Source organism: Microcebus murinus, chromosome 9 (genome assembly GCF_040939455.1).
Source record: "Microcebus murinus isolate Inina chromosome 9, M.murinus_Inina_mat1.0, whole genome shotgun sequence".
Taxonomy (NCBI): Eukaryota; Metazoa; Chordata; class Mammalia; order Primates; family Cheirogaleidae; genus Microcebus; species Microcebus murinus.
In genome coordinates, this window is record NC_134112.1 from 47627073 (window position 1) to 47652209 (window position 25137).

The window sequence follows — 25137 nt, forward strand, 5'->3', positions numbered from 1 at the left end:
TGCTGAAGAAGGTTCCAAGGAGCAGACATGGTTCTAATAGATGGAAGTGAGAGGCTGACTTTAACTTTTCTCTCAACTGGAGTAGTCAGCAATGGGAAGTAGTGCATCAAAATTCAGGATCTGCTTGATATTGAAGGGATCATGCAGAGAATAGATAATGACTCTACGATAGTCAGCAAAGGATTCTAACTTGTTTTTAATCTTATGAGCACTATGGATTTTTCAGTTTGTCACTTTTCTTTGGTTCCTAGGAAGTTCAGAGACAAAATTTAAACCCACCTCTGGCTAGTGTACAAAACCTCATAATATGCCCATTGCATATTACAAGTTACCTTACCTGTATTTTCTACAGAGTCAATACATTTATGTTATACTATATTTACTATATACTATATAACATTTATGTTATACTATATGTTTTGATGAGCCATATGAATCCTTTTGTTAATGGAGTGGTGTATAAATAAATAGGTACGCTATGAATATAATTCTAGAATCACCTTCCTTTTTCAGTTTATTCAGAGGTATAAAAACCATCATGAACTTCCCTCTTTTTTCACCACAGAATCAACTTCAAAATATTGAAAAGAAGCAAACCACAAGTCAAAACCATAGTGAGATACCATTTCATACTCATTAAAATAGCTATAATCAAAAAGATAGATAATAACAAGTATTGGCAAGGGTGTAGAGAAGTTGGAGCCCTTGTACATTGTTGATGGGAATGTACAATAATTGAAGGCACTTTGTTAGACTTTAGCAGTTCCTCAAAAAATTAAACATAGTTACCATATGACCCAGGACCACTCCTAAGTATGTATATGTAAGAGAACTAAAATCATGTATTCATACAAAAACATTTACACAAGTGTTCATAGCAACAATACTAATAATAGCCCAAAGAGGCAACAACCCAAATATCCATTAACTGATGACTAGATAAGCAAAATGTGGTGTATCTACACAATGGAATATTATTCAGTCATGAAAAGGAATGAACATGCCAATATATGGATAAACCTAGAAAACAGTATGCTAAGTGAAAGAAGTCAGATAAAAAAAAAAAACCCACATGTATGACTACCTTTACATGATATATCCAGAATAAGCACATCCATATTGAAAGTAGATTAGTAGTTGCCAGAGGCTGGGGGAGGGAAGAATGAGGAGTATTTGCTAATGGGTTAGGGTTTCTTTTTGGTGATAAAATGTTCTAGAATTAAGTAGTTGTGAGTTGCACAACTTTGTGAAATACTTAAAAACCACTGAATTTTATTTTTTTAAAGGGTGAATTTTATGGTTTATGAATTATATCTCAGTAAAGCAAATACTGAAAGAATTAGTTGAGGTAGGTGGAATGCATGGGGAATAGATCAATATTTTTTTCTGACAAGAGACTTTATTTGGTTACCACTTCATCTCTCCTTAATTCGGGCATCTCTGTTATAGCTTTCTTTAAAAATCTCATTAAAAATGTGTGTGCCTTAGACTCGAAGTTCACACAATTTGTTATTTGGAAGGAATGGCTGCTAAATGACCATCTAATAGCCAACTCTTTTTGTTATTAGTCATGAACTGTCCTATGAATTAAGTATTAAGACTATGTACAAGAAATAAATTAGATCCAATAAATATCTTTGAAATTTAATATCTGTCTTTACATAGACTCATAGACTAATTTACATATTGCTAAAAGGTTTATATAAATAATATGTAAAATGTTTATTTACATAAATATTTTAATACTAAAAAATGATCAAAAATTGTTTTCCATACTCTCTAGCTAGACTCTTAACATGGCACCCTACATACCCGGAGGAGGTATTTCTTCTCAATACATTCCACAGTACAAAGGAAGAGGCTGCTTGAAACTTTCCAAGCTACAGTAAATTCTAGAATAAAACTGCTTCATTCTAAAAAGATTTGACATCCTCTTCTGTACTGTGATTCTTTGCTATGAAGAATTAACATTCTCAGTGTTCTTAGCATGCTTAAGACAGCATAAGTTTAGATATCTTAGGTTTGGATTTTTTTTTAACCTTGTAAAATCAGTTGGGATATATTTTAGTCCCGTCTTACTCACATTTCCCAGTTACCTGGATTAATTGATGTGAGCAACAACAATGGTGCTTTGAAGCTGTCAGGTACAACAGTGGAAATGATCACATTTCTTAGTTAATGAATGAATTGTTCTTTCATAAGGATTTGTTTATGGAAAGAATTTTAGAATATTATCTTGATTAGTGAATTCCCGGGGAAGGAAGGGCCTTCTAAGAAGTGAGTTGTATTAAAAACCTAAACAAACAAAATGCTTAGAAAGGATCTTGATTAGTGAATTCCCGGGGAAGGAAGGGCCTTCTAAGAAGTGAGTTGTATTAAAAACCTAAACAAACAAAATGCTTAGAAAGGTTGGGAAGCTGAGCTGCCTAGGAAGTCTCCATGCACATAGCTTCTGCTTATGGCAGCCCCATTGAAAGCAAAGAGGCCCACCCTGGGGGAAACCTGGAGTCTTTTGAAGCCCCTCCTCTGCCTGCCCATCAAGCTGCCACCTGCTGCACTGTCCCCCTCTCTGTGGCAGCCGTCAGAAGCCTGTCTAAGCAAGAGAGAATCCATATCCTCCTCCTTCTCCACTTAGTGATTGGATAGCTGATTCTACTCTGAAAGTCTTCTTTCAGAGTATTACTGAGTCTTACTAAAGAGACAACTCTAAGTTAATCTCTAGTTGTGAAATTAGGCCTTCACCACCCTTTAAAAAAAAGAATAAATGTTAAAAGAATTTCAGACCCAGGCAAACCACTCAGTAGCGAGAGGGACATACCAGGCTGGAATTTGGCTGTTTCTGATTTAGACCTTTCGGGACAAAGTGCCAGCAGGACAGGTCTGCTCCCTATTGAGAAGTCTCTATAAAGCTGGTTCTCATAGTTTCACTTCACTGGTGAAGTTTCCACAGTACCTTTTAAAGAGGGGGTTTGCAGGTGGGAGGAATTGCTAGGGGTTTGTCTTGAAGTTGTGTTTTAAGCCAGTGTTTCAAAGAGCAACTCAAGAAGAACATCCAGCATCAAAATCACCAGAATGGAGGGTCCTGAACCCTAGCCAGTAAAGTCAGAATTTCTGAAAATGAGGCCAGCAATCCTTATATTTGACAAGCTTCCTGGATGATTCTTATGAACACTCAATTTTAAGAATTCCTAGTAACCCATTGTCACCTCTGATAAATATTGTATATTTTAAGGATCATCTGGTTTTATTTTAGTTAGCATGGAATGAGGATTCATTATAACTTATCTTATCTGAGATTTTCAAACACACCCTGCAACTCCTACATTAATTCAACTTGGCTCTAATGAAGCTGTATATTATTAAAACACATCTTCTTTATTTATAGAGCCATTACTTCATTCAAGTGACCTCTGATTTATTCCTGAACTATCTCTACTCAGGAAAAAAGCTACAAAGAAGATGAATGATGTAAAATTTTTAAAAAGATAAATGATAGTGGTATTAGAAGATAGCTTTGCATATGCTTATTACTGATTTCTAGAAATTTTGCTATATCTTTATGTAATTTCTCCAAATTCAAATGCTTGAAAATAATGTATATTGGGGGAAAACTATGAAACTATGAACTGTGAAACTACGAACACTTGAAATCCTGCTTCTTAAATAGTTGCTAAAAAGGCATTTTTTGACAGATTTTTATGTATATGGGAGGAAAATGAGGCCAGGCTATATACTTTTAGCCTTAACAGTATAAACACACACACAAAAATCTTGTAGTTGGTTGTTAGTATAGATTAAAAATTTCATTTTATAGAACATTTTTAAGGATGTATTTATAATGCTAGAAAAAAATTTCTTCTCCAAAAAATGTCAACATAACATTTTAAACTAGGGCAGGAGTATTCATTATCTGAATTTGTATAAAATGCAACCCAGGCAATCAAGATTTCTATTCTTTTATGACAAAATGTTTAAATTAAAGATCATGAGAAAAATATTTCCTCTATAAACATGATGGTAAGTTCATAAAGAATTAAAATCCAGAATCACAGCTAGAATTACATACTGGATTAATCAGAGATGAGAAGAACTATGTCGATTTCTCACATCCAGCCACTCACCAAAAAGCAAAAAATGCAATCAGTTGACAGATGTGTTTCTGATGAAAACCAGTTACATCACCTGTAGTAAGAGTGGGATTATACATGTTCATTTGGGAGAAAAGGGTTGACATTAGTCAATCACCATCCTTTTCTGATCTATTTCTGGGACAGATACAAAACATGAATCTAGAGAGATATGTATTAAAAAGACATATAGAGTAACAAAAAGGGTAGCAAACAAGAGGATATGTAGCAAAGAAGAGGAAGAAAGATAACATCTGGAATATCAAGAAATCTGGTAGAGTTAGAGCATTAGGACTTATCTCCAGACCTCTTCACAGAAAATGGTATAAGGGAGAGGGGAAATCAATGACAAATCACAGAAACATACTTTTAGAGAATGAAATGGGGAACAGAGAAATTCAGAAAGTAAGTTTTCTAAAAATAGAATTGTAAAGAATGAGAATGTGGTAGGAATGCTTCTAAAAGAAGACACTTCTAGCTCTTGCCAACAGCTAAACATAGATACAGCAGGTAGAATAATGGTACCCCAAAGATGTCTATGTTCTAATCCATGGAACTTGTGAATATATTACCTTACATGTTAAAATGGACTTTGCAGATATGATTAATGTCAAGAACCTTGAGCTGGGGAGATTATCCTGTATTGATCTGATCATGAGTCCTTGAAAGTAGGGAACTACTTCCAGATGGTGAGAAAACCCAAGGTTGGGGACTTTGAAGACAGGAAAAGGGGCCCAAAGCTATGTGATCAGCCTCTAGAACAGAAGCTAGAAAAGGTAAGGAAATAGATGCTCCCCTAGAGCCTCCAACAACAATGTAACATCTTGATTTTAGTCCAATAAGACCAGTGCCAGATTTCTGACCTACAGAACTGTAAGATGAAGATGATAAATTTGTGTTTTTCAAGTTTGTGGTAATTTCTTACAGCAGCAATAGAAAACTAATACATTAGGTCACCATGGAGGTGACTAAGGCACTTAAATAGCTAGCTGCTCTTCCTCTGTATCTGGAAATAATGAAATTACCAATCAACTTTCTTGAAATGAGCCCTCAACCCTGCTCAACTTAATGCATCAAAATTTATTCAGTCCATTTCAGTAGTACCAAAGGAACATTTTCATAACTGCTTTTGAATAAGTTCCCTTTGGCAATATAGTCAACGAGGATGAACAAAAGACTTCTATAATTCCAATTAGTTATCAATCCAGTAGAGAAGCATAGTCCCAAAATAAATTAGGATTCTCTTCCTGGTCATGATTTAGAGTGACTTAAGAGGGTTTTTGCTTTAAGAACAACACCAATGGTTAATTAATACACTAAGTTATTTGTGTCATTTGACCTTAATGTTGCTCATTAACATAATCGTTTATATAAATAAAATAAGTCTTATAAAACATGTTTATCCTGAAAAGACATGCAGGAAAAATAAGGCCATTAGTTTGTCTCATGCCTTCTAAATTTCCATCATAGGTAATGGTGAACAACACAAGGAGGAGAGAGGATAGACAGAGTTAGGGGAGAAAAGAGAGAAGAGAGGAGGAAGGGTGCAGAGGAGAAGAATAGGGAGAAGAGGAAGAGAGAAAAGAAATATGCAGGTTGGAGAAGAACAGTCTAAGATTTTCAGATGACTCTACTGCTAAAAAAATACCATTATATACATTATTTCTTTGGTCCTCCCAACAGCCAAGTGAATTAGTAAAAAATTATAATTATTGCCATTTTAGATAAATGGATCTGAGGCTAAGAGCTGGTTGGGATTCAAGCCAGGTCTTGCAAGTCCAACATTCTTTCCAAGAAGACATTCAACTTCTCTGTCCAGCTCCCTATTATCTTGAAATTGATTTCTTTTTTAAAAGAGGAAGAGGGAAAAAGATCATATTTCCAATCCAGGGTTATGACCCTACTCAAAAGATGTTTCCACTCAATTCCTCTACTCACTCCCACCAGGGCCAGCCCCAGGAAAGAGTGGTTGACTTTGGATTTCATTATACCCCTTTCTTTTTACCTCCTTGCAATGTGAAATGACCCCAACTTATCTGCCTTTAGGACATGAACCACCCCCAAGATGCTCCTCACATTTACCCCCATTTGTCAGTGAACAGACAGACAAACACAGCTTCTGGGGATCGACATCACTCTGTGAGGGCTCTCAATCAGAATGTCTGCCTGTGAATCTGCCACATGTGGACCCAGAACATACTCTTAAGTCCCCCTGCTCCTAACCTCAAGACACTACTGTAACAGAATTCTTGCCCCATACCAGCCTTCTCAAGTATTAATAAGAGGCTTTCTCTTAAGAAGGACTTAGCCCTGCTCAAATGTCATAGCAACTGCACTGCAGACCGATTCATATTAAGTTTAACCAGAATCTGGAAAAAATAAAAAGTGTAAAATATTCTAGGTATGTCCAGAAGAAACCAAGTGTAGTTAGGTCTTCAAAGTCCTAAACCCAAGGTCCTAAAGTCAAAGGACAGGTCCAGGAGGATGACAGAAAGGCCCCCAGTCATTGTGGGTTCCTTCAGTGATTGGAACATCCTTTTTTAAAGGGGAGGCAGTCAAAGGTAAGCAGAAGCCTTCAGACTGCTCAGCCTCCTCCTTAATTAGCTCAATGTGATTGATAATTCTCACGTCTGTACAGAGCTTCACTGTTTATAAAAGGGCTTTCACATCTGATCCTGTAGGTCATACTTACTCACGGTCCCTTACCCAAGTAAGTCAAGATTGAACCTTAGGCTTTCTGGTTCCCAGGCCAGAGTTCTTCTCCTGTACAAGAACACCTTTCATAATTCGGGGAAATGTGTGAATTAAAATGGAAATGTGGAATCTGAAGTATAATATTAACAAATGCCTTGTTTAAGCCACCAGGTCTACAGCATTTTGTTACAGCAAGGTGAAAGGCAAAAGACATTGACTACTCTGTAATATAATCAGGCTATTCATCGATGATTTTTTTTTTTTTTGAGGAGAAGGAAAGAGATGTTCATTAAGTTTGCAGCAAATGAGGAGGTTGGCAGATTCCCGCCTTAAAGTACCAACTGAGCAGAAGTACAGAGTTTTTAAAAATTCTGATTAATCCCATAATCCCATCTTTGGCTAAAATAATCTCATGACCTCCTCTCAAATGAGGTCCCACCAAATCCGTCCAGGCATCATGCTTCCAACATGTGTATTCATGTTGGTGCCTCATAAAAGGCTGAACCAAAGCTTGGGATAGAAGACGAGTCTATGAGAATTCTGTCTCCATTTAGGTGTGCCATCCCAAATGTCAGAGCCCAAGTCTTCAGTTTTTAAGGAGGTCTAAATCTAGCCAGGGTATCAAGGCCCCAAGAAACAGATCACTTTCCAAGGCCTTCTTAGCAGCTCTGCCAGTGGCCTGACTTCTTTTTGTCATACTGATCAACTATTTGGGCTCAGCCAAGACCATTATATCAGTTGCACACTTAATATTCTTATTTCCTGCTATCAGGAGACCCCTTTTGTTTCAAATGGCACTATGAGCATGCACAATCGTAAAAGCATATTTAGACTCCACACAAACATTTACCTTTTTCCTCTCAATAACCGCAACTCAGCTTCCTGGGCTGAAGTCCCAGGTGGCAGTGGCACTGCCGTGATCACTGCATATCCAGCCCCTTGTTGTCCATAAAGCTGCTCTCATCAGTGAAAAAGATTCCAGTCTTGCTCTGGCATCAGCTGATCTGACAGATCTATCCTGCTAGACACACATCCTCCAGAACCTCTAAACAGTCACATTGTAAAGGCTCATTCTCTTTGGCTGGCAAAAGGGTGGCAGGATTGAGAATAGACACAACTCACAAGTAGCTGTAACTGCCTGGAGGCAAATAGGCCATCCTCTCACAGTATTGTTCAGTGGCTTTGACCTGCCACTGGCCGTGGGATGCCTCTCAGCATCTATACTGAGACTCTAAGGTTCATTCTTTGTTTTTCATCATACAAGGGCTTTACCATCAATCCAAAGTCTGGGATCCGGATGCCATTAATCGGAACTCTAGATAAGCTAATACAAGTTTACAAATCTGTCCAATTGCAGGTTCCACAAGTCTCCTGCTAAGCTTCTATCAAACAGAGCAGGAGGAAAAGCTCCCTTTTAAACCCATGAGGCAACACAGTCCCAGGATCCTGCCATTTAAATGTAACTGAGTACCATTCAAGTTCCTCAGCCACTGCCTCACTGCTGCCTGGCCCCTTCCCCACTGCTCCCTGTCTGGCCAGGCACGGCTGGTGCCAGGGTCAGGGCTGTGGCCTGGGGAAGGGGTCCCCCACTGGATTGCTTCTGTCTATGAAGGTTGCCACCAATCTAAACCCCACTGTTAATTTTTCCAGGCCTCCTGTGGGATATTTGGAGGCAGGGGACTCTGGCCCCATCCTTCGCCATCTGAATCCTGGACTCAAAAAAAAAAAAAAAAAATTCTCTCACAGGGCTTCTTGCTACCTGGATGCTTTTGCAACTTTTGGGCAATGTTCCTTTCAAGGTCCTTCTTCTTTACAAAAAGTCACTTTGGGGCAGCTTTTTTGCCCATTCCTTTTGACTGTCTCAAAGGACCTTGCTGGTTGTTCTTGCATTTTTAAGCCCCCTACCTGATATTGCTGCAAATTGCCCACTCAGCTATGGGTTCCCTTTGGCCCAAATTGAGTTTGTTACTGGGAGAGACCATTCTGAACGCTGAGTCATAATTTACTGGGTATGGGATTGAAGAGTCAGTTCAGGTGGTCAGGTGATGCCCTCCTACACCCCCCCCCCCCACAGATGGTGCCAAGATGGCAGCAGCAACAGGCGTTCCTTACCCCTTGCTGCCCACGGCTTGGTGGCAGGCCACCTGTGCCAGTCCTCCTTACTGCCAGGTCCACCCTGGGCTGTGGCCCCACTCAATGTCTCAGCCTGGCCAGCTCTGGGGGTTCCAGCAGGGGCAAGAAGATCTCATTTATCAAAAATCATGCAAATATAGATCATTTTGTATACCATAAACAATGAGTTTATCTCAAGCAGAGAGCTTGGGACTTGCCATTTTAACTCTATAGTCACAGGTCAACCATTTGAGCTATGAATTTTAAAAAAAACCAACAGCTCAGAATAAACCACTGACCATCAACCACCACTTTTCCTCACACTCCAGATGAGTGGTATCACAATAATCTTTAGACATAGGTACAAAACCTCACCAGACAAAAACTCACAAACACAAACAACATAGGGAATTCCCAACACCAACAACCTAAAATGCCACAGTCTATCAACCGAATGGGAATTTTCATTTAACACCCACTTTTCTTCACACTCCAGCACATACATTGGATTACAATAAAACCATAACTTTTAGACATAAGTTCGCAGCTATAAATTGACCATTCAGCCAAAATTTTTCCCAAGAGACTTTTAGATAGAATTTCCTTATATAGTAACAAAACTTTACAAACAAACACAGATAATACAGGGAATCCCTAACACAAAATGGCATGGCCAACCAAATGGGAACCACAAAATGAGAACGAAATTCTCAATGGAGAATCAGTATGTCCTAATCCAAAAGCGGACAAACCAAGAACCAAATTCTCTCAGATGAAAGTAACAGCATTTCCCAATCCTCGCTGGTTCCCTGGGAACCTCAAATAAGCTCAATTCAAACCAGGTTCCCTGGTTCCACTCAGCCTCTTGACTTCCAACCCCAAATCCATGTCTCAAGATAAATCCAACAGGGAGGTCTGCGCCCCACCCCCGTATGGGTGGAAACATGATCTTGGCATCCCAGGGAACTTTACTTACAAATGGTCATGGCTGTTGCGATGCTTCTCAAATCTGTTTCCTCCTCCTCAACTCAGTTCAGGTTGCAGGGAGCTGTGTCTACTTTAGGGAGAGAGACAGGAGTTCTCTGGAGCAAAGCAGGCTCTGGCAGCTACCAGGGCTGTCCCTTGCTCTCTCATCTCGAAAAGAAGTTGCTTAGACGTGCAAAGACCCATAGCTTTGACCCAGGGCTGTTTCCTGCCTCTTCCAGCAGTTGGGGGGTGCCATTGTACTGGGGTAGGAGTCTGCGGTGGGCCCACCCTGGGATGCCAAATTCTGTTACCAAAAGTTCACACTTGTCCTCGAGCTACGTCAGAAGAATGTGGACAAGTGGTTTGAGGAAAAGGAATGAGAAGTTTATTAATTTGCTGGCTAATGAGGAGGTTGGCAGGCTCCCATCTTAAAGTATAAAATCCTCTATTCATCAATTGAAAAGAAAATTGACAGGTCAAAAATAAATCTCATGTTGTATATACAGTAAATCTATATTTTTCTCATTTGTATTTTATAAATTTAATATATTTCACTATTTAAAAATGTATTAATATATTTCATACTTTTAATTATTCCTCTAGAGCAGGGTTTCTTGACTTTGGCACTTTGGATTAGCTAATTCTTTGTTGTCAGAGGGTGTTCTGTGCATTACAGAATGTTTAGTAGCATCCTTGGCCATGGCACCCCCACCCTCAGTCATGACTAACAAATATGTGTCCAGATATTACCAAATGTCTCGTAGGGGGAAAAATTGATTCGTTGAGAATCAGCTCTAGAGCCTAATGTGTAGGTACCTCTTGAAGTAATTACATTATCTGCCTGTCTTTTTTATTTGTTTACATTGAATTTAATTAAGACATAGCATGGATAATGTTGTGATTTCAACAATAAAGGGCACTGCAATTTTAAATGCATTTATAAGAAAGATGATGTTGAACTCAAAAAAGGGGTAGACTAATTATGATTGAAGAGTTTCATATAGAAATGTAAAGGTCATGGATTGCATGATCCACACAGTGCATTCTACAATTTTAAATAATCACAGTATTAAATTAAAAAAAAAATTTTTTTTTATCCTGGGCTAGAGTGCTGTCACCTGGGCTAGAGTGCTGTCACATCATCATAGCTCGATGTAATCACAAGCTCCTGGGCTCAAGCAATCCTCCTGCCTCAGTCTCCTGAGTAGCTGGGATTACAGGTGGGCACCACCACACCACCACACCAGGCTAATTTTTCTGTTTTTTATGAAGACAGGGTTTTGCTCTTGCTCAGAGTGGTCTCAAACTCCTGGCCTCAAGCGATCCTCCTGCCTTGGCCTCCCAATAATCACAATATAATTTTAAGATCTAGTTTACTTGTTCTTCGTTCTTGTAGATACAACTTTTCATTTTGGGAAAAGTATGGGTGCTAACTCTACTTACCTCTGAGAAAAAGTATGACAAATAAATCATGTTGATGTATAGCCATTTGGGGCAATTTCTGCTTGTGTTTGTAATCTCATTTCAATGGACTGTATTATTATACAGGAAAATAAAATAAATATAAACATATGCAAAACCTAATTGTTCCTAACAATCTGATAAATTTTAACATCCATTAAAAACTATTCATTCCAAGAGAATATTTTTGAGAATCTTTTCTAAAGATAGCAATTTAACCTGATCTTATGAGGGTTCAGTGGCTGGTTAGATCCCTGTGTCTATGCCAGATTTCTTCAGGAGGCAAAACCTGAAGGCAGAATGGCCAAGATATTCAATGTGGTTTGTTGCATTGTATCTTCATGTACCACACGGCTTCTATTGATTGGTACTCACTGTAAAGACCAGTTACTATGTTCATTGGCTTTTCATCAGGTAGTAAAAAAAAAAAAAAATGCTATAGCCTCAGTGGAGTACTTTTAATGCTGGACCAGTGCCCAACATATAAGATTTTACCCTATTTTGTGGGAGCACAATTTAATCCATGGACTAGGGTTACCGACCACCCAGTGTGCTCAGGATTTTTCCTGGTTTTGCCACTGAAAGTCTCACATCCCAAGAAACCCCTCAGTCCTAGGCAAAACTGGATAGTTGGCCAATCTATCCAAGGAGTTTTGAGTTTTTGACTAAGTATTAATATTTGTTGAGGTTAACTTTTTAAAATATTTTCCAAGAGTTGGAAATACAAGGTGAAGAATATTCCCTAAATCTACTTTTTAAGAAAACAAAAATCCTTGTAATGATCAAGTAACATATAGTATTTGTACTATGCATCTAACCAGCCTGTATGACTTCCAGGTATTTGCTGCTGCAATTGTGAAGACAAGCATTTTCAAGGGCAAGAGAACAGTCTGTCTCAGAGTGCCTCATTTAAGCAAGGACATCCTGCCAACTTGAAAGGAAATAAAGGCCACACTTTTTCTATGGGGGGATCCTGCAGTTATTTCCCTGTAAATTTAATTCAAACAGGTATTGAGATATGAAACATGGAGATATCCATAAATTACAGGATACTTGGTTTTTAAAAAGGAAAGAAAAGTAATCCAGGCCATAGAGAACTGTATCAAAGCAGCAATAGTGGTTCCTTTTTATGTTAATCACTATATTGCCATGAACATGTTTTGAAACTTTATAGTATGAATGAAATTTCTTGAGATATTTATATAAAATATAAATATTATAAATTTTAAAACTTAAAAATTGTTTTCAAGTAAGTTGCTTTCATCTTTTAAAAAAAAGTGTGTAAAATGTGTAAATCAATGCTATTCTGATAATTTGCTTTTAGAATGATTAGTTATACAATTCAACTTGTATATTAATAATACCTCCAGAAAATGCAGTGTTATTTGAAATGTATCATTCAAAAATATACCTCTTAGAATACTACCATTTTAAAATAAAAAGATTTATTTAAACAAATCTCAATTAGAAAAATGGTTATCTTATTTTTTCAAGCAGTTTAAGAATCTGCTTGACTCATAAAACTGATTATGACCCACAGAATATTTATTATATGTTCATTGTAAGATGTACTTATAAATTGTACTTGAGCTTATCCATTGCATTACATGAGAAAGATTTTTCAGAGAAATCCTTTTGTTTGACTCATTATTATGGTCCCAAACCAACCTATAAACGAAAATCCCCAAAGAATTTTATTTGAATAGTAACTTGATTCTGTCATGTACTAGAGACAACTTGTCAACACAAATCATGATAAAACTTAGAAAAATGAGTCTAGAGATTATTTGTGTTTTATGCCAGGTTCTAAGCAAGGTGTTTTGTCACTCTAAGTGTTATGGTTTAATATATCCATTGTCAAAGGTATAACCAAAGTGGATAAAAATATTTAAGCTCGAAAAGTTTAAGAGAATTCTCAGTCAGGGTTGAAACTCAAGTACTGTTTTTCAAATTTTAAGAGAAATTGGCATTGGCCAAAAGTTCAAAATATAGATATACATCTTGGGAGTCATCAAAATAAACTTTATCTTGTTTGGCACTTCCCTCGTAAGATCTCATTTCAAATGTAAGGACTTTAAAATAATAGTCTTTAAGATAGTATTGCAATCTCTTTTTAGTCATGTAACAAGAGTATTCTTATATATAGTCAATGTCTTATTTTGGCTCCTACAGATTAATCCTGTAAGACCTTGATATTAGTGTATTCTGGAAAGTATTCAGTGACAATATCATTAGTGTCCACCTCTATGTAATGACCACATTTTGTTTCTAATCTCTTAGGCCCCAGTTACACAGAATAGTATATATAATCAGAAATGTACCAGGGATATCCAATGTCATATCACTGGTTTCAATTAATTGCATGTGCATTATATAAAATATAGCCTAAGCCAATAGATGGATTAGAAAGCAATAGAAGCAAGAGTAGCTGAAGATGGACACAAACACACACACAGCAAATATGGCACCTTAAAAATATGTGTAACAAGATGGAAACATGCTATCAGGGAAAGCAATCCGAAGCCACCCAAGTCCTGAAATGGTCTGTGATTTAGTCAGTTTTTTTCTTAATTGGACACCAACACTTCACTGTGTCTTCCTTTCCAAGTTAAATGCTGGATTTCAGGAATGATGCAACTACAGCAGAAGGCTTCCATACTTACAGTGGAGACAAAAAGAGCAGGACAGTAAACTCAGGCAGACAAGTGACAAGTGACTACCAGAGGACAAGCTGAAAAATCTGGTCCAGCTCTACTGCATCTGTTTGACACTGCCTGGCTCTGAGAAAAATATGACTCTGTCCCCACAAAGTCTAAGTGAAAAATTGTGTTTTGTGTGTGTTTTTAAAGAGTGTTGGGAAGCTTTCATACTACTTATATATTTACTCTAAAAGCTAAATGAAACACACTGTGAGGGGGAAAATTGACCCCAACCGATTGATTGTGGGCTAAAAAAACAATAGGCAAATCAAGTCATCTGAAAATAGGGTTTGACATGGAAACAGCATGCTAATGGGACAACTCCCCAGTAGCTTTATGGTTTTCTAGGGAAGTCCTATTTTGCCACCAGTATTGAAAGAAACAAAAGAAAACACTGGTTTTCTATATGCTACATTATTTTAAACAAATTGTTTTCTAAAAACAAAATCTGCTGGTGACTTAAAAATATCTTCTAAAACTATTTAAACCCAGCATATAAAACCTTTCTGCATCAAATTTATAGTTACATCATCTTAAGGACACCCACAATACAACTGCTTTAACATTCATTCCTTGGATAGAGACTAATAATCTTAAAAACATTTTTTCCCTGGAAATTATCTAATTCAATTACCTAGTGAGGAGACATGTTTTAATTTGGCCTAAGAATTACTATTTTTTTGTGCCTCTACAATAAAACCTTCTCAGGTATCCTCTATATTACATTAATATAACAAAGAATAAAGGAACTCAAAACTGCATCTTGCTACTTAAAATCAAACACTAGATTTTCAATAAGATTTAATTTTTTTCATTTGCCTTAAAATGAATAATGATAATTTATAAGACCATTGCCTTAAAACCATGAAACTAACTCTATTGTATTTATGATCTTCATTTTAGTCCCTTGCCAAATTATCACAAAATATTTTCATGGGAAAATTTAGTAAAGATATTTTTAATCTGTAAAGATATTTGAGGCTTTCCGTCTAGCATTTTCCATTTCTCATAACCATATTTCCATATTATGAAATGTATAGGTATATTTTGCATCTCTATAAAAATTAATGTGCGTATGCTTTTCTAAATATACACATGCATATACACACACATAGAAATTCTAACTCAGAGTAGACCAACTAGGTAATTTCTCTGGAGAAAGTCCCTTGAATAATAATACAAAATGTATTCTTCACAAGCAAACACAAAACAGCCTTATAAACCCTATTGCTGTTCAAAATGCTTATAAACACATAGTTACCCATTTATTGTCTATTTATGGTTTTGTAATATCCAAGATTATGGAAAAGATAAGATAATAGCTCACAAAAATTGTGAAAAAGGGTGATGGTTTAAAAATAAACCTCTATATTATAAAAAGTCATGTAAATTTACCCTTTGAAAGAAAAAAAAAGCTTTAATATTAAAATTAGAGTTCTCTTTTAATATTCCTCTTTGAGTAAAGAAATAAGTTGCTAACTTGTATTTTGTACTGTGAGGAAAACAGGTATTTTCTTGGGACTTCACAAATGTCAATCACACCAATGCAAATAGAGTAATTCTTTGGAAGGACTGGTCTGAAGGTTTAAGGGTAGACTTTTTCATTGAATTCCTGAATGTTTATACTATGGAACTGGCTATGAAACACCATAAAATGTAAAGATAGTTCAGAGAGTTCAAGCTCTATTATGTTCAGGCACAAAAAACATATAATTTTGTACAAAACTTTGATTTTTTATTTCCGAAATTAAAAATATGGTATTATATATATATATATAAACTTCTATTCCTCTATAAATATAGATGATTTTGTGATAGTGAACAGAATAAATGCATACCAAATTCAAAGACCAATGTCATTGTAGGGTATGACAGACATAGATAAATTTAGGTCCTAAGTACTGGCATTTTGATAAACTCTCAAAGTTCAAAACAATACAATCAGGAGGATCGCTTATCCCCTCTTCTTCACAGAGAACTAAAGTGAATATTTTTAAATGGCTTTGAAAGATTTACATTTGACACATTTCTGTAAATTCAAAAAAGGAGCACACAGGATTTAATGCAGTAGACCTGCACACATTTTCCCTTTGGCATGCATGCCCATATTTTGTTTATTTCAGGAGTTAACCCCATCAATTACTACACCACCTTTACCTCCTGAAATCTTACCAGGTTATTAGCTGTCGTGTGGATTGTTCCTCCCTCAGAACGTGTTGGTGAATAACAATCAAAATAAAATGTTGAAAGTGTATAACTTTTCCATTTTAAAGCTTCTGATATATGTCTGATTATTATTTGATTAAAAATAAGAAAATAGCATTTCATTTTGAGGAAGTCCATTACACTGAAATCTCCTTTAAGTTTTCAATTTCTATTTAGTTCTGCTGTCCTGTTAAGAAAAGCAAAGATCAACTCCTTAACAAAACTTTCCAGGTGACCTCAACGTTTCCATTTCACAGAAGGGTAAAATCTAAACTGGGGTTGTCTCATTCCTAAAGGCAGGTTGCCAGGCATCAGTTTGCAATTAGAATTAACATTTTACAACCCCTATCTTCAGTCTCTCCTAACCCACACAAAGCTTCGTGCCTCTTCCCAAATCTCTGTAACCACATCTTTCCATGACGCTGGCTGGCCAAACCCATACCAGGTTTTAGACACTAGAGAACGAAATGAGCTCATTCACCAAAAATTAGACTTTAAAAAGTTTGGCAATGGTTATCCCATTCACCCTCTAACCACTTAGGTGGAAGGAGGGAGTGTCTGCACTTTGGGGGCCAGCGTGGAGGGAAGCTGTAACTGCCAGCGCCCACACCCGTGGGCCCCCAGGAATTTGGGGAAAAGGTTCTCAACAGTTAAAATTCAGCTTGAGGAAGTCAAAGGGACAGGCCTTTGCAATCTGCCGCTGAACAAGGGAGGAATGGGCAGGGGCCAACCTCCAGATTTGGAAGCTCTGTGGAGTTCTGTACCTTAAGAGCCCCTACCCCAAGCAAAGAAAGAAAGGGAGGGGGCAAAAGGAGGAGGCGGGAGGTGGCCCGGCCGCACAGCCCGAGTCGCACCCCGCAGTGTCGCCGACCTGGCCCCGGAGCTGACGCCCTGGCAGGCCAGAGCAGGCGCCGCAGGGAGGGGCGCGGGGCGCGGGAGGACGAGGAGCAAGAGCTCTTGGCCGGTGTGCTCCGGTTTCATCTCCTCTGCAGTGCTCCGAAAAGGGCAAGAAGGAAAATCCTCAAATGGTTATTAAACCGCACTAAATAATTAAAAAAAATTAAAGAAAAAGGCGTGATGGATCATTTAAATACAAATATACTTACAAAAATCTTACACAGGCTATTTACAATCATAAAAGCGTACAGTCCAGGTACCAGAGTGTGAGGGCAAGAGGTCGGTCCATCCCCCCTCTGGCAGTCGGGCCCTAGTTTGCCTTAGGGACGGAAGCTTTTGCAGGAGCTGTGTTGTTAAACCGAGCCCGCGAAGGTGAGCTAGGTCTAGCGAGGACGCCTCGGGCAGCCAGGCTTAGCATGGTCTCCACCGCGCTGGCTTTTGGGGGGTGGCCGGGACTCGGGCGAGGGCTGGGAACGAGCTGAGCCCCAGGTCTCAGACGGTGGTCTCCCCCTGTTTGCTATTGGTGAGCCTAGTGTAGAACTTCCTCCAGGAGTTGAGAGTCTTGCCCGACCAGATCCAGAAGCCCGACGTGATGCCCACGATCAGCGTCATAAGGTACTTGATCATGAAGACCGTGAAGTCGGGGCTCATGGGCGGGTGCGGCGGGGCGCCCCCGCCCGCCTGGAGGTGAGGGCAGGGGATGGCGTAGCTCTTGCAGCTCTGGGCCACCCAGCTGCGTTCCCACTGGTCCCGGAAGGCCTGCTCGTAGAAGTAGCAGGCAATGACGATGGTGGCTGGCACGGTGTAAAGCACACTGAAGACGCCGATGCGCACCATGAGCTTCTCCAGCTTCTCGGTCTTGGTGCCATCGTGCTTCATGATGGTGCGGATGCGGAAGAGCGACACGAAACCGGCCAGCAGAAAGGACGTGCCGATGAACAGGTACACGAAGAGCGGCGCCAGCACGAAGCCACGCAGCGCGTCCACGTTGTTGAGTCCCACGAAGCACACCCCGCTCAGCACATCGCCATCCACCTGGCCCAGCGCCAGGATGGTGATGGTCTTGATGGCCGGTACAGCCCAGGCGGCCAGGTGAAAATACTGCGAGTTGGCCTCGATGGCCTCGTGGCCCCACTTCATGCCGGCAGCCAGGAACCAGGTGAGAGACAGGATCACCCACCAGATGGAGCTGGCCATGCTGAAGAAGTAGAGCATCATGAAGAGGATGGTGCAGCCCTCCTTCTTGGTGCCCTGTGCCACCGTGCGCGCCCCGTCCTCGGCGAACTTGTCGTTACACACGACCCGGTCCTCCAGCAGGAAGCCGGCGATGTAGGCCACGGCCACGGCCGTGTAGCAGCCGGACAGGAAGATGATGGGCCGCTCGGGGTAGCTGAAGCGCCGCATGTCCACTAGATACGTGAGCACAGTGAAGAGCGTGGAGGCGCAGCACAGCACGGACCAGATGCCAATCCAGGTGCGCGAGAAGCGCAGCTCCTCAGGCCCGAAGTACATGAGCCCGTACACCTTGGTCGGCTCGCAGGGCGCGCCACAGTCCTTCTCTCCCAGGAAGTGGTAGTTGAGGTAGGAGGGCACCTTGAGGGCGCGCGGACAGGAGAACTTGCCTCGCTCCGACGCGCTGGCGCCCCCCGGGAAGACGCCGCGGTGCCCTCCGCCGTGCTGGGGGTTGCTGGTCCAAAACTCTGGTAGCAGCGAGGGCGTCGGGGTGCCCTTGTCGGACGTGTTCTGGCCCACGCACAGCTCGCCCGCGCCGTGCACCGGGAACTTCTCGCACTTGAGCGTGTCTGGCCACTGGAAGCCGAACTTGTTCATGAGCGCCTCGCAGCCCTGGCGCGCGCGCTCGCACAGGGAGCGGCAGGGCGGCAGCGCCTGCTCCAGCACGGTGCACACCGGCGCGTACATGGAGCACAGGAAGAACTTGAGCTCTGCGGAGCACTGCACTTTCACCAGCGGGTAGAACTGGTGCACCTCGAGGCCCGCGTCCTCCTGGTTCGTGTGGCCCAGCAGGTTGGGCATGATGGTCTGGTTGTACGCGATGTCCGTGCACAGCGGGATGGAGATGGGCTGGCAATAGCCATGGTCCGGGATGGAGATGCCCCGCTCGCCGTTGTACTGCTGCCTGCTCTGCTGCTGCTGAGGCGGCGGCGGCGGCGGTTGCTGCCCCGGCCCGGGCCCCTGGCCTGGCCCCTGGCCCGCCGCCTGCGCCCGGACCCCCAGCAGCAGCGGAGCCTCCAGCAGCCAAAGCAGCAGCAGCAGCTGGCGCGCCAACCGCCGGGGGTCGGCCGGGGCGCGGCGGCGGCTGCCCGCGTCCCCGCTCCCCTCCTCCGCCAGCCCGGCCCGGAGCGCCCCGGCACAAAGTTCCCAGCCCGCGCCGCCGCCGGCGGCCCGAGACTTCTTAGGCACCTCCTCCTCAGCCATACTTTCTCGGCTCCTTTCTTGGCCGCGCTCCGCCGGGGCTGGCAGGGGCACTACCGGCGGCGGCTCCCCCCGCGGCCAGGGAGATCTCTGCGCCGGTGCCCTCCGTCGAGCGCCAGCCGCGCTCGGCCCGCTCCCCCGGCTCCCGCTCTGAGTCCCGCAGCCGCCGCCGCCGCGGAAACTTGCGATTCATGAAGTGCGGGCGGCGGGGAGAGCCCGGGCGGCTCGGGCGCGCCGGGGTCGTGTCCCGCCTTCCTGGCCCTCGGCTCGCTGGCTCCCGGCTGGCGGCGCCGCGCTAGTGGCCGCGGCCCCGTAGAGCGCGCAACTCCCCGCAGCCCAGCGGCCTCGGCTCCCCCCTGCGCCTCCGCCTCCGCCGCCGCCGCCTGACCATTTGTGTCAATCCCTCAACTCGCTCCCTCTCCTCTCCCTCGCGCGCCCTCGGACCGGTTTCCAGGCGCCCCGCAGTCTGTCTTTCACCAGGAGGGAGGAGCCTCGAAACCGACGCAGGGCTGGAGGCTCAGGGACCGTCGCCCAATCGCGGCGCCGGCTTCCCGGCGCAAAGGGAGCCCGCCGCCTCCCAGCCCGAGCGAAAGCCGGCGGCGAGCGGGAGGAGGCGGCGGGAGGAGGAGGAAGTGGCGGCGGTGGCACCGCTCGGGCACAAAGAGTGGGCTTGCCATGAAGCGGGGCAGGCTTGGTTGCTTTTGCTGCCGCGGAAGAAAGGGCGAGGACGAGTGGGAAAATGGTCCCATATGCCGCCGGAGATAATGAATAGGAGTCGGAGGGCCGCGGGACTCGGCTTTGCTTTCCTTGTATGCATGTTCATGTTTAAAAATCCTGCTCTTGACGCTGGTTGCAAACAGCACGCCGAGCGCTGCTGCGCGAACAGGCGCCTTTGACTTGAGCGCACGGTTTCCTTCTGAGTTTGTGTCTGTCGAGGTTTGCTTTAAAATACTACTCTCATGAATCCTAAAGTTCGCAGGCTGGGCTTGGCGGGCTTTGGACGCGCCATTTCCCCCGAGGAGAAGTTCACGGGATCGCTGTCAAATGAAGGAAAACAACAACAAAACACAAACTTTGATGGAATTTAAAAAGTGAAGCCAGATGCGCCTTCTGCTACTATTATGCTCCTTGTAGTCAAACTCCTTTTTTCTCCTCTTTAATCAAGTCAGAAGCAGAAGCAAAGGAAAACGATCCATTCAATGTTTAGAGAGGAAAAACTCGAGAGCCCGACTACCGGGGCGGTGGGGGCCCCTCTTGGGTCGTCCTGGCCGCCCCAGGCCCAGAGGTGGCTCCGGCTGGAGCTGCGCTCGCTCCCCGGCAGCCTGGGCCCGTGGGGAGCCCTCCTGAACCGGGGGAAGCCCTGGCTCTGATGGGAACCCCTGGGACCTGGGCCACTTAGGTTCCACAGGCTGGGCTGCAGAGCTGGAGACGCCAGTTTGAAAAACAAAACAAAAAAAAACAGTCGGAAAGGAAAACGCAGACTGCACATTCCCTTCCTAATTCCAAAACAACATAATCCGTCTTAGCAGACACACGTTGTAGTTGTTTTTCCGTGTAAGATTGTTTTTAATGATGGTTTAACTATGAGACTCAGTTTTATCAATGAAATACCATTGTATTACTAATTCTACGTAGGACTTTTTTGGCCTATCTTTAGACTCTGAGTATACTTTTATCCAGTTATTTCCTATCATTCGTTTATCCATTTGTTTAATAGATACTTACCAAGCACCCATTATTCTATAAGCACAGTCTTAGGTCAGGGTATAAAGATGAGCCAGACTTGGTTTAGCCTTAGAGGACATAGTACAATGGGGCATAGAAATGTAAATCAGTTTTCAGGTTGTCAACTCCAGTCAAAAGGGCACGGGGAAGAAACCAGCTCAGGTGAAAGGGGGAAAAGGGGTGGAAAGTTCTGATGGAAAAGTAGGCACAAGGTACAAAAGAAAAAGCTCAAAAGTGCTTAAATTGCTGAGAGGCTGATGTGTGGCTAGAAGGTGAGTGTGGCTGAGGCATTGTGGGGGAAAGGTTTTAATCCATACTAAAAAGTTTGGGCCAAATTATACAGACGATGGAGAGCTATTGAAGGTCACTTTTCCCAACATAAGCAGGGAGTGGTTCCAGGATGACTATGAAATAGGGAACCCTGAGGCAGGCAGTCATGAGGAAGTTTTAACATTGATCTACACATAAAGGTCACTGTTTAAGATGGGTGTTACTTGTACTACATACTAACTGGTCTCTGCCAATTCCATTACCACTTGCATGTTAATGTGTCTAAATAATGTACGGTCATATCTTCGCCTGTTAAAGCAAAATGACATCTCTTTGTATCAGATACATATATTATTGTTTTTCAAATATTCATGGAGGCAGTAAAGTCATTAAATATATACTTGTTTTAAAGTATTTCTGATTCTAGTATTTTTTTTAAAGAAGCAACAGGTACTAAATACACAATAAGTTTCACATGTGAGAGAGCAGGAGCGTGTGGGTGTGTGTGTTGGCTGTAATTCATGGCACATTTTGATATTGAAAAGGCTTTTGGGAAGCAAATGCTCTCCGAGGTCCTTTGAGCACTCACATTCAATAACTGTTCATGTCACCCTCTAGCATGCTGGCCCCCAGGCTTCCGGGGAAACTTTTTCTCCAGCCTTCTACTCTGATACTCATTCCTCTGCTGGCGGTATCCCATGCTTAGGGACTTGACCAAGCCACCTCTCTTCTATCACTCCTCCCTTATAAAGACTTACCTGCCTTGTGTTCCGTTCCCTCAAGGTCATCCTAGGTGACTGGGCTGAGTGAAAGTGAGTTTATTCTAATGTATTCGTTACCAAGAAGCATCACAGGTGTTAAACATCTGCCACCACCATCAGCCTTCCCCTCTGCCTCAAAGTGATAGGGCACTCAGTTCCGTTTCTCTGAGTAGGTGACACTCCTCCTGCTTCAAAAGTTATTCTATAGAAATTCTTGAACTTGTTTTATTTTATCTTCCACCTGACAGTGAAGTTTACTAGGCTCAGAAGTACAACTAGAGTTAAAAAAGGGGGGGGGGGGATGTCATTCTTTCCAGATCATGGGACTGGAAGGAACCAAAGATGTCATCTAGGGACTAGTTCATTTTCTCCAGTCCACAATTAAGAACACTGGGCCCAGAAATATTGAGGGATGTGTCACAGGTTAAATGGCTTTGTTTGGCTTGAGCTTTATTAGATGCCTATTTTAATCCTTTTGATATATTTTTGAGTAGCTTAGTTCTCTTTATCTTTTTTAAAAAGTCAATTTTTTGTAGAAGTTCTCTTTCAATAGATTGGGTGAACAAAAGACCTTGTAAACTTTTCAAAAAATCATTTTTTGAGAGTTGTCTCCAAAGTTAAAAAAAAACAACAACCAACAAACTTGATTTTCTATTTGTTTATGATATAAATACAATATTTAATTTATCAAACCTATGTGATACAAAAGAAGCTATTAAAATCAGAAATAGTTCAGAGTTATAACCAATAACAACCAGTGTTAGGAAAGGAGGTCTTTTGGGAGAGATGATGAAGGCAGTGGGTAACAAAATATTAGAAGAGAAATATGAACAGTATATTTTAACTTTAGAGTATATTCTTTTCTCAGGATGTGGAAAAGTTTGAGATCCACAGATAAAAATGACTAAATAAGTATGAGCTATTATGACCTTGGTAATAAAAATATTTCAATTAGGTCAAAACTATAAACATGACCCCATTCTTCCTTGATCCTGGTTTATCAATCATCAGACTCTGTCAAGTTTTCTTATATCAAAGATCTTGTTTTATCAGGCCTTTACCAAATCTTCTGAAGTTTCTGCAGACTGCTTATGTCAGGTTGAATGTGGATAATTACCAGGGATAGAGCTCCAGTTCCAATTACATACAGTTGAGTTTACACAGACACACACGAAGTTAGGTGAAGGCTCCAAGTACAACCTGAGGGACCTTAAGCTTTTAGGTGAGTTGCTTTGTTGCTGGCTTGTGGGATACAGTTTTAAATTGTCCTTATTCAATAACAGAGATTATAACACAGGTTAAGACTATTTTTGAGCACCTACCCTGAGTACTTGGCATTGTTTTGCACCGTGTATGCATTCATTGTATTGCTTAAACTGTACTTTGAGGTAGGTACTAATTATTATCTCCTTTTAATAGATGAAGAATCTAAGGCTCAAAGCAGTTAAGTAATTTGTGCAAGGTCCCATACCAGTAAGCGCCGGAGTAGACCTTCCATTGAGTAACACTATGTGAACGTGTCCACTCCTAAAAAATTATAGAAGAAAATGTGGTTTCTGGGGGACTTCAGGGTGGTTCCTCAGTATTTAACATAGTTTTCTATAGAAGGATATATATGATAGTGGTATAAATGGGATTCACCAATGAGTTAGATCAGCATTTTCTAAATTTTGTTCTGTGAAATACGGTATCTTCCCCAAAGGTCTTCTGTGAAATAAATTTGTTCAACTAAGTTTGGGAAAAGGCCATATTCTATGTCCTTATTAGGACCTTTTTTAAACTTTGTCTTATCTAGTATTTTTCACATTTGTAATATGTATACACACATACTTGGAATACACATACACACATATATACAAACACATATACATACACACACGTATATTATATTGTATCAATATTTTGTTTGACATTAATGCTCTGTGGGATATAGTTTGAGAAATGCTGGATTAAACCTAATATATTTTGAAATTTTATTTTATAAGGTTGGACTCTGACTTCTGTATTATTTTCGTATGTCAGGAGGAGAAAGTGAAACTTTCTCCTTAGCAGGCCAAGGACAAACTTGGCCTACTATGCTTTGAGTTCCTGACTCTTCTTGAATTCCTAGGGAAGGGCTATTGATTGGTTAGAGAGCTAATACTGACAGAGAATGCTTAGACTACTCTATTCCCTTCTTTTTGGGTGGTATTACCTAGGAGTCTATTATACTGTCTTTGTAGGGAGACATTAGATATAACTGCCTAAGCTTTCAACATAGTTCTCTACCTCCTTTCTTTTTGAACTTCCAAACCAGAAATTTTTGCATAAGCTAATCCTTATTGTTCAAAACACCTGTATTCTTTTGCAAAAATTCTAAAAACAAATGTCTTTTCTTCATTATTTCTTTCATTCTTATACAAATCTGTTCTTTACATTGGTGAGATAGTTCTTGCATTCATTCATACACAGGGCCTCAATTTATAGACTGTCTTTGAAAAGTCCATTCTTTAAAAATATATACATACATTCAGCTTTCCCTAAAACAACTTATCAAAAGAGATTTTGTCAGTGTGATTATCTTGACTTTTATCTTATAGAGTATACATAGCTAATTTATATTAAGATCCTAAACTATCGTTATTTCAGAATCAGCCATAATTTCTTAGAATTTGCACTTTAAACAGGGTAAGACTTAAAGATTTAACATAGATGGGTGTGTTCAGTAGGTGTGAGTAAGAATCATGGCTTACTAGTACAAAAATACCACAAAACACATTTTTCTAAAAATAGAAGTATGAAAGGGAA

General features: G+C 41.2%; 1 protein-coding gene across 1 annotated transcript; it reads right to left on the bottom strand.

Moving 5' to 3' along the window:
- Positions 1 to 15772: 15772 nt before the first annotated feature.
- Positions 15773 to 20043, bottom strand: FZD1 (frizzled class receptor 1). The gene has a single exon (XM_012779602.3). The coding sequence runs from the start codon at positions 19595 to 19597 to the stop codon at positions 17654 to 17656; it is 1944 nt and encodes a 647-aa protein (XP_012635056.1). The 5' UTR covers positions 19598 to 20043; the 3' UTR covers positions 15773 to 17653.
- Between the last annotated feature and the right edge of the window lie 5094 nt (positions 20044 to 25137).